Here is a 10,395-nt window from a genome sequence, read left to right on the forward strand (position 1 = left end):
TCCATGAAGGGGTTTCTCCACACATTCTTAAATATCCTTTCCAGCGGAATCAGACCATCACTTCTGAGACATATGTTATAGCAGTAAACACATTGATTAATTAAGTTTATTGTAAGAGCAGAGGAGGCTTTAATTGTTCTGTTGTTTCTTTCGACTATTCAATTTCCTGACAGTGCATCTGAACTTAAGACTTGTCTTCGATATGTCGAGAATTGATGTAATTTTTTTTTACCTAAATGTCTTGCCATTATAACAAACAAATTCTCTTGGTGGTCCCATTTGACTGAATATTTCTGAAATCTTCTGACACACCTCATCATCCCCCTCTCTGTTAAGAGCTTTCCATACTGTAAGCCTAATAGGACCACAGTCTACTACAGTAAGGAACATGTCCTTACCAGCATGGGTGACGTCAATAGCCAATCTAATTCCACTAACAATGAGCCTCCGCCATCCCTTCTTGATGTTGGTTCGATAGAATTACATTTATCGCATTCTTTTGCTGTCTTCTGAACCAACTTTTTGGTATTTCCTCCACTGATTGTTTCGCGAAATACAGGGTACTGTATATCCAACAAAAGTGTATCAGATGGCTTCTATTCACCGATTCCTCCATCTCCATCTCATCACTGCCTCACCTCACCATCCATATCTTGGGATCTCGCGTAATTGTGTTGGCTAAGTTTTTCTCAGACCTGACCAACTCCACGTCCCAAACTGTTCTATACTCAACCAAGAGCTCTCCATGAAATGTGACTATTCTTTCGATAAATATTTCCGATATTCCAGACAACCTTAGTTTCTTTACTCCTCTTTGTAGTGTCGTAAGACATGAGTATACTGGAGTGTGAGATCATCACATGAAAATATTAAACCTGTATGTATGTAATATTAGAATTTACCTTTGTACATAATATATTTGTATTAGTATCATTAGAATCGTCACCATGTGCGATTGAACTAGCGTCATACCAAACTTAATACGGGTCAGTGCCTCTCACGCTCCATGTAACATAAGACGGGTCTAACTTCTTACTTCTATTTACGATCTCACGAAGCATTCCGACTGTTTTGGATCCATATAATTATCTCTTGGTCGAATTTTCCCTTCATTCTGTAAGAGATTGCTCACTGCCCGGCAACATTGTTGAGTCTCAGGTCCTTCTTCCACTTCTACTTCACGGTCCACTCTCCGTCCTCGAATTTCACTACATAGTTTTCCCCACGAACATCCTTTGACCTCTCTTCGCTCTTCACTGACGCACACGCTCCGAGCACTACTCTTTTCTTGGCCATAATAACCATGTACCTTTCCAGAATATCGTTGCAATAATTACTTCCACTCCTATAACCTATTTTTCATTTATAAGACACTTCACCACATGTAACTGACCTCTAACCTCAATTTGTACAATTTCTTTCTCACTACAGTTCACAATTGATTCATCCACCGTCATTACCTTTCTCTTAGATGTGATGTACTCTCCGTCCCAAGCACTTACCCTAATAGTTGTCTTGGAACAGCAGGTGTCGATCAATTCGTAAATGTATTTTTCTTTTATTTTTATTATGGTCCTTGGAGTAATTGCGTCTGTCTGTCTCCCTTGGCGCTACTGGCGTCGGCAGAACCCCCATGTCGTGTCCCTTATTCTTTCAACAAATCATTACCATGTACCCGTTTGAGATTAGGTCCACTATATCCATAGAAGGTAATTATTCGTATTTGTACAGCTAACCCTATCTCAGTTGAAAATTCATGTAGGGGGGGAGGCTTTCATTTCACTCTTAAGAGTCCGTGCCATAGTTACAAGGTCACTATCACTAATGGCATCTACTCCCAGCATTGCTCTCATACGCGACCTGACATCTTCAGCCATTGTTGATATAAATGCAAGATGAATTAGGCATGATGAATCCGAGACTCCCATCAGACTAATGAGGTTTTAATTTCGGCCAAACAAGACAGACTCCCCCAGTCTCCATTTCTTAGCCTTAAAGTCTCGTAAGCTGTAAACGTACTCATCGACAATACATTTCTCAACGCCTGTATGATCTTCCCCTCCTCCGACAATTGGTCGTACACGCCGATCTGGCTGAAAGTTGGTGTTTGTTCTTCCAAAAGATGCTACAAACTAACCATAACCTGGATACGCGCCTGTAGTGCAATCTCTTGGACTTTGCATGGACTTTTCAAACGACCCTCGTACATAAGATACTTATAACAAAAATAAACAGAAACAATGATCTTTTTATACATACATGCACACGCCTGCAATAGTTCATTAATACGACCACATTATTATTTTTTATATCAAAAATATTTATGTGATTTGCATCAGGGTGCACTATATGCAGTGCGCCCTGTGACTCATTGTCATATATTCAGTCATTCATACAGACAGAAAGACAAACTTTACTATATCAATATACATTAGTTGATAACATGCTTTATGAGAAATCTGTTGAGAAAATATTTTTTCAAACAACAAAAAATATTTCAATCGAATTATCTATAAAAAAGGTATTATGCTATCAAATTTTTGTGGATAAGTAAAACGATTTTTTCCCCAGAGATAACATGATTTATCTGAATTGGGCAGTATATTCTAAATATAGGTGTACCTTGATTTTACTATTGTTTTGAATTACAATCAATGACTTTTGTTTATTATCAAATTTTCATCTTAAGCGTAAATTTTCTTCGAAAAAACAATGGTTATCTAATTTTATGAACTTAAAGAGGTTTTCAAGGGCATCCGCAATTTTTTATTATTTTCCTTTTTGAGTGGGAATTTTGTCTTGGAATAGACTATAAGGCAAAGGAGAGGGCATGAATTTGACCTAATGAGTAGTGACACACAAATTCCTTGTTTTTTTTTTGGGGGAGGGGGGAAATTTCAAATGTCCTTATGAACATATTTTATGTCATTATTGTAATTTCTCAGTTCTTCTTCCCAATTTGTAGCTGGCGCACTTGATCCACCGCTTACAGGCTTATAAAGTATTATTATATGTTCCTTGCTCCCCCTGCGGACGCTCTTTTAAGTAACCAGTGGGGTCTAAAAATTTTTATCTGATAAGAGTATATATGTATAATAAATCAATTTATTAAATTCATTATATTACGGTGATTATAATTTTTGGGACAAAGCCCCCAAATGATAAAATCTAGCAACGCCCCTGATGATAGTCATATTTTTTTTTTTTTTTGAGGGGGGGGGATACTTGATTTTAATGCAATTAAATCATAAAACGGAACAAATATGGACACTAAAGTATAAATGAGGAATATATTTATCAAATTGAAGAAATGTTAGTTCAACAATATATTAGAGAAGAATCAACCTTAGCAGATGAATTTTATGTAAGGCTATTCATCATTTTGGCAAAATCGTAAAATATAAATGGGTAGATTTTTTTTATAAGGATAATTTAAACTATACTTATTCAAAACAAAACAAAAAAAATAATAATGCAAAAATCATACTGTATTTCTTTTTTTCACAGATATACTTTCTGAATTTTGTTATTTAAAAAAATAGTCTCTACAGAGTACTATTATAAACCCATATAAAAAAATGAATTCGTAAATGTTTATAATATGGAACGGAGTTTCCCACTGTTTACCACATTCGATTTGCGAGCAACTTTTGAAACAAAGTATGATTTGTTAGATTTACATTCTTTGAGGTATTTTCTGAACAAACTTTAACTGTCAGCAGAGATCTTGTGAGCTTTGTTTGTAAATTGTAATTTGATTGTCTGTCAATGCTAATTTTAGAATTTCTTCAAAATCCAATATACTCTCTGACTCATAGTGAAAATGGATACTATACATATATTAATAAATGTGTTTATTTGAAACATATGTCGTTGTTGTTAGTGATTTTGAAAGCGTAGCACACTGACGCACATTTAAAATCTGTTCGTCTTTCATATTACTCTTTCCTGTGTTATTCATTGTGTCTATTCAATAGGCGAGCGTTACTTCTTTGTTCAAATAACATAACAACCCTGCCCCCATCTTTATTATTTCACCATCATTGTTCTGTTGTCGAAGATGGAAATTCCAGGAATTCTATCAATAAGCAATTATTTTATTTACTTATCTTTTTAACCTGAATATTATTATTATTATGCCATAAAGATGTTTGATCCATAAACTGCGTATTTAATAAACATTTATACTTTTCTTTAGAATTACTTATCTTAATTATGAATGACATTACTCATTTCTTGTTATAATAATTAATAAGGCATATGCGTTGCGTATAAATCAATTTTCACTAACGTCATACATTGCTTCATAATTGAAGGAGAAGGCATTTTGGGTGATCAAAATTGAAATTTTTACTACATATAATGGGCACATCTGTAATAAATCTCGATGAAACTTCCTCTAATAGCTTTAAGAATAAAAAAAGACTTGACATCTGCATGTAATACGTTTTAAATCCAATGATCAACAGTGATATTTTAATTAAATTTAATTAATATTTAATGAAAATCACAATGATTTGTCTAAATGTGTAATATTTATTGGGATTGATTAGGGATGGGAAAAGTAGAATAAATAGAGAAAAGTATTTTATTCTTTCCAACTTAAAAGTTAATTTATTGTTTACAATATGTAAATAAGATTGTATCATGACGTAATAACAGATTTTTAGTACATTTTAGAATCAATTATTAGAAGGGTAATTTTCTGATAGAGTAAAGTGTAAAAGTCCTTTTAATTGTGACTATTTTCCTTCATATGAATGAAAAAAGGTTTTTATTAAATACAACTTGGTTATGCAGGGCCCCCAAAATGCCCAACATCACAAATACAGATGGTGCATGAAAAGGCAAGCCCCATGCATCCCATGGACTTTGCAAGTACACACATAATACGTGAGTCTGTGTTGATAACTACGTCATAACTGGAGTGTATATGACGTCATAAAACTTTCGCCCAAGATCAACCAATAAATATTATAATACGTTAAAGCTAGGAAGAAAGAAAAAGAAGAAGTCTCTAGGTGTTAGTAGAGTAGCCCAGGAACTGTTCGACTGTCTCACTTAAGTTACTACTCCATTAGACTATTAGCAGTGTTCTGTTCCAGGATTTTCTCTTTCTTTCTCACACTCTCTCGCACTTATCATCCATGACGAAACAGGATGTGAACATGACGAATCCCATGAGATACGAGGAAATGAGACTATCTACATTCAAGAATTGGCCGAGTAATGCGAAAGTAAGTTGCATGACACCTTCAGTTCTTCTCATGGAGCTGGAGTCAGCGTATTCTTCTTCACATTCCTTTTTGTTCCAGGTGGAAGCAAGGAAGATTGCCAAGGCTGGATTCTTCCACACGGGAAATGAGAGTGAAGTTCAATGTTCCTGGTGCAATGTTCTGATCTCCCAATGGGAGTATGGGGATCAAGTGAGTCCTTCCTTCTCATAGAAGAGTCATTACGCTCCAAGTCCTAGCTTCCATTATTGAGCACTCAGTATTACAAATTCTCGCTTCACGAATCTGCAATTCCTTTCTTTCCTTTCACATTAGATTCTTGAGATTTTCTCCCTTTCAATTTTTTTAAAGTTCGTTTTACTTTTTTTAAAGGCAATTTTGACTAAGGAAAAAACACATGAACAAGAAACAGAAATACAATTACAAACTCCCTTATTTTCTACAATATATAATTATACTTATGAACATCTCGAGGGTTGAGTGCCAATTTGTCCTAATTCAAAAATTACAAATTTACGTGTTATTACCATCCTAGAGGTCAAATTTGTAATGTTAATATTGAAAAACAAAGACGTTCTGACTGTTGAAATAAACGGATCATATCTATTTGATTGTTAAAATTGGAAAACACAATTATTCAAGCTTCATTCTGTAAAGTTAATATTTGAGTTACGACAATTTGGCTCTCAACACACGATTTTTCTGGATTACATTTGTATTCTCATACGAATTATTCTTAATTTCTATCAACAAATTATTCTTATTAACCCTTTTGGTGTGTCGCAAACAGCAATACCAAGTAGCCGAAATGGTCATATTTTATTTGAAAGGGACCATATTGGGGCGAATATAAGTCTTAAATCAAATAAAGGTTATAAAATGTAGCTAAATTTTTGGGTATCTTAAATTATCCCACACATTTGAATAATTAGCCTATAATTGACTCAAATATGTCTATGATATATTGGGCTGTATTTGTATATATAAAATAAACAACTAATTGGGATTTTATACTTTTCTTGATTTGTGCTATTTAATTTATGTGGACGCGCCACATTTGAACTTGAAGTGGTTTTACCTTTGAAAAATTGGCAATTTAATCAATATTGCTACTAAAGTAAACTGTCTTAGTCTCATCGATTAATTGTACTTCAAATGAAGTTCTTTTATTTTAAATATAATGAAAAAAACAAAGGCATTTTTCATCCCCTATTATACCTTTAAAAAAATGATTTTTTTGACCTAGACACAGCCTTTTCTAAGGATTGAAGGATTTCATAATAATAAAATATCAACACATCTTCGGAGTTAAAATTCAATTTGTCTGTGAATATGCTTTAGAAGTGTATTTCTGCATTTTTTCTAATACAAATATATTAATGTTTAGTTGGCAATGACTTTTGAATAATTTTGTTGATTAGGGATATCTTATCATTTTTCTCTTGATAGCGTAGGAGTATATAATAAATGTCTCATTTATTTTAATGTATGTTTTTCTTTACAGGTTATGGCGAAACATCGCTATGCAAATTCCAACTGTCCATTTATCTTGAATATATCGGACAATGTTCCCATGATTCTTAACTCAAGTACATCAGATTCCGAAACAAATAACAGTAAGAAAATCTTTTATATACGCAAATTACCTCTCTTTTTTGTTTAAATAATAAAAGTTCATTTATGAATTAACTTTTTTTTTAGATGATGAAGTCGACATACCACCTCAATTGCTTCGTATACGATCCTATTCTCCACAAAGGATTGAATCTTTTAAATCAGAGACGTCACGTTTCAGTACGTTTGAAGATTGGCCCCTATCATATATAGATCCCTCTGCATTAGCTAGATCAGGATTTATATATTCAGGACGTGGAGATTGTGTCCGATGTGTTTTTTGTGGGGAATATGTGGGGGATTGGGATCGAAATGATGATCCTGAGGAAGAACATAGGAATTTGTTTTCACATTGTCCTTTTGTTCGTGGACTTGAAGTAGGAAATATTCCCATAAGTCGGAGACCTTTTTCTTCTTCGCCTTCTTCTACTGACTTTTTCCTTTCCGCGCGATCCTCTGCGCCTTCATTATTGGTTGAAGGAAATCGGGGATATGATGAGGTTGGAATGCGACCTCAGAGACCAGATAATGAAAGACCCTACGGTGGTAAGATTATCCCTATTTCATATTTATTACTCTAAATTAAATCAAGTAAACGAGTAAATTATTTGAGTTTGTCTAGTTACACTATCGTTCATTTTACATTCACGTATTCGTTCAATTAATCATGTTTTAAAGTTTTTAATCAATCTAATACTAACAACCTACTTTGTTTCAGGTACAAATAACTCAAACAAAGTACTAAAAATCAAAGAAAATCCAAAGTCTAATAGTGAAGAATCCATTGGCATCATTAAACACACGGGCCCTGTTCATCCAAAATATTCTACTGTTGAATCAAGGTTACGCACATTTGCCGAATGGCCCCCAGCTCTAGTACCACGACCTAAGGAATTATCTGATGCTGGATTTTACTACATTGGATTAAGTGATCAAGTTAAGTGTTTTTCATGTGACGGAGGCCTTAGAAATTGGACACCTCAAGACGATCCATGGACAGAACATGCTCGATGGTTTTCCAAATGTGGTTTTGTTCGCCTAATTAAGGGAGATGAATTTATTCAAGAATGTATAGTTAAAAAGCCTACAACAGAGTCTGATCCATTAACCGAGCAAGAGTCAGGTAGTGGTGGTGATGGTGAGGACGAGAAAATAACTAATTTAATGTCAACATCAATTGTAAATGAAGTATTATCAATGGGTATTGATCCTAATAAAGTGAAATCCGCTTTAAAGAAAAAAGTCTCCGAAACAGGAATAGGGTTTTCAACTTCTTCACAACTTATGGATGCTGCCTTTGGAGTAAAAAGATGTGATGGTACCTCTACAAATGAATTAGCAGTAAGTCAATTTATCAAATATATATATTAAAACTTAAATATTGATTCTTTATTTATTTATTTAAGGCTGAGAGGGTTCCAAAAACTAATGTCATAATCCCTCCTTCAACTGAGACAACATCGTCTATTTCCACAACTGTTGCTATACCTCCTGTAAATAACCTTTCAATTTCACCAAAGCTTGAAGAAAATGCAGAAGTTGGCTCAGGTATTGATATACAAATACAGTCATCCCTGGACTAACTATTGGCCACACCTTTCACTCTCCCCAGTTTTTTATTTATTTTAACAATACAAAAAAATCCTTACTTTTCATGCAAAATTACATCATTTGCTATTATCCCGGTCTGATAATGTGCTAATGATAACCGAGCGCGACGTTGAAATCTGAACAATTAAAACTTTAAGGAAATATATTTCCGTAGCCACTATATATGAAAAAAAATATTTGGAGACCATATTTAACGTTATATTGTCTGCTCTAACCTTCGATGTAGCCCCCTCTGGCGTCCATGATGGCCTCAAAACATCTGAAGGCTTTTCACATATTTTTTATGTATTTTTTTTTTGACATATCGGCTCAGTGTTCGTTTACAATGCCCTTCATGGCCATGATGTTCTCGTACCTAAGGGTACAGGACCTGGACTTAACATGCGACCAGAAGTCGTATTCCAAAGGCTGATCGGGTAAATAGGGGGCCATATTTCTTTTTCCAAGAAATTGATTTTATTGCTCAACCATCTTTCAGTAGCTTTGGCAGTGTGGACAGGAGCGCCGTTTTGTTGCAGGACCACATTATCATTTGGGAAGTTAGCCAAATCCCTCGGGAAGAGGTGCGCCTCCAGATTTTATATCCTGCATCAAGAAACGCGCGGATTTGCACGCGAGTGTCACGTTCAGACGACATTTTCTTGATAACTTAGATAAAGACGAATGTTATTTTTACACAGTGATATAAAATTTTCAACTTGATAACTTTATTTATGTACGTCTCTGAAAAGCTCACCAAAATGTGTCAATTTGCGAATTTTAGTGATCAGATTTCAGGCTCGTACCCGGTAGTGGCATAAATTTTGAATTTTTACCTTAAAGTTTCTTTTTATGATGTATTATTATTAACTAAGTGACTATTTATTTCTAGATTTGGAATCAGAGAATCGTATGTTAAAAGAGCAAAGACAGTGCAAAATATGCATGGATAATGAAATTGGAGTTGTATTTCTACCTTGTGGTCATCTCATCTGCTGTACTTCTTGTGCTCCCGCTCTTCAGGATTGTCCCTTATGTCGTACTTCAATCAAAGGAACGGTTAAAACGTACATGTCCTAAAATATTGTATTACTTTAGCACGGTAGTAAAGATACTATATTTGTAAAATGAAGGGATTTGCTTATATGTACGTTAGTTAAAAGTTTGCTTTTTCTCAATTTTAAATTTAATATATCCATAACTCATATTAGATTTATTTTTTGAATTCATTAACACATGTATTTTTTTTTTTTTTAAATATATTTTAAAATGATTAAATAACTTTGGACTATTGTAAATATATTATTTATGTATTTTATTTTCATTATACATTTTATTTATCTTTATTATTATGTAACAATTAAACATAAATAAATACAAAGGTGTTTATGTTCATCTTTGACTAATTATTCATTCAGTATGATTAGGGTCAGTGTCGCAGCACATAATATTTAAGTGGGTTAATACGCGAACTAAATCAATTGGGTCAACTAAGATACCCTCAATATAAAAACAACAACACTCTAATTAGTGTTGGTTTCAAGTTAATAAACAAGCTCGAGTTTTTCAGCGTTGGGGTAATATGCAGTCAAAAAACTTGCACCAAACAAAGAAATTTATAAGGAACTAATGGTAGCACTCAGAGTTATTAGGCGTCAACTAACAGACTAAATTTGCTTCAATATCATAAAATATAACTCCACAAGAAATCCTCAATGTTATCTCCGTTTTTCATTATTAATATATTCACACGAGACTTAACTACTTTCTGGCTGAGCTTCAGCTAGTTACGTCCACCTATTGTTGTATCGGTCCTCATTTAGGACCTCTGTCCATTCCAACTTGTCAGTACTTTAAGAAGATAAAATCGATCCCTCGTGACATTATTGAGTTTTTTTTTTTGTTTATTTAATTATTATGTTATAAAATAGAATAAATTATATAATTAAATAAATAT

General features: G+C 33.8%; 1 protein-coding gene across 1 annotated transcript; it reads left to right on the forward strand.

Annotated features, from left to right (window-relative positions):
- The first annotated feature begins 4,668 nt into the window (after nt 1–4,668).
- Nucleotides 4,669–9,833, forward strand: LOC121117438 (death-associated inhibitor of apoptosis 2). Its single transcript, XM_040711871.2, has 7 exons — nt 4,669–5,237; nt 5,316–5,426; nt 6,739–6,850; nt 6,936–7,394; nt 7,567–8,189; nt 8,255–8,396; nt 9,331–9,833. Exons 1-7 carry the CDS (start codon nt 5,148–5,150, stop codon nt 9,516–9,518), a joined length of 1,725 nt encoding a protein of 574 aa, XP_040567805.1. The 5' UTR covers nt 4,669–5,147; the 3' UTR covers nt 9,519–9,833.
- The last annotated feature ends 562 nt before the right edge of the window (nt 9,834–10,395 follow it).

The sequence above is a fragment of the Lepeophtheirus salmonis genome, chromosome 5, assembly GCF_016086655.4.
Source record: "Lepeophtheirus salmonis chromosome 5, UVic_Lsal_1.4, whole genome shotgun sequence".
Classification (NCBI taxonomy): Eukaryota; Metazoa; Arthropoda; class Copepoda; order Siphonostomatoida; family Caligidae; genus Lepeophtheirus; species Lepeophtheirus salmonis.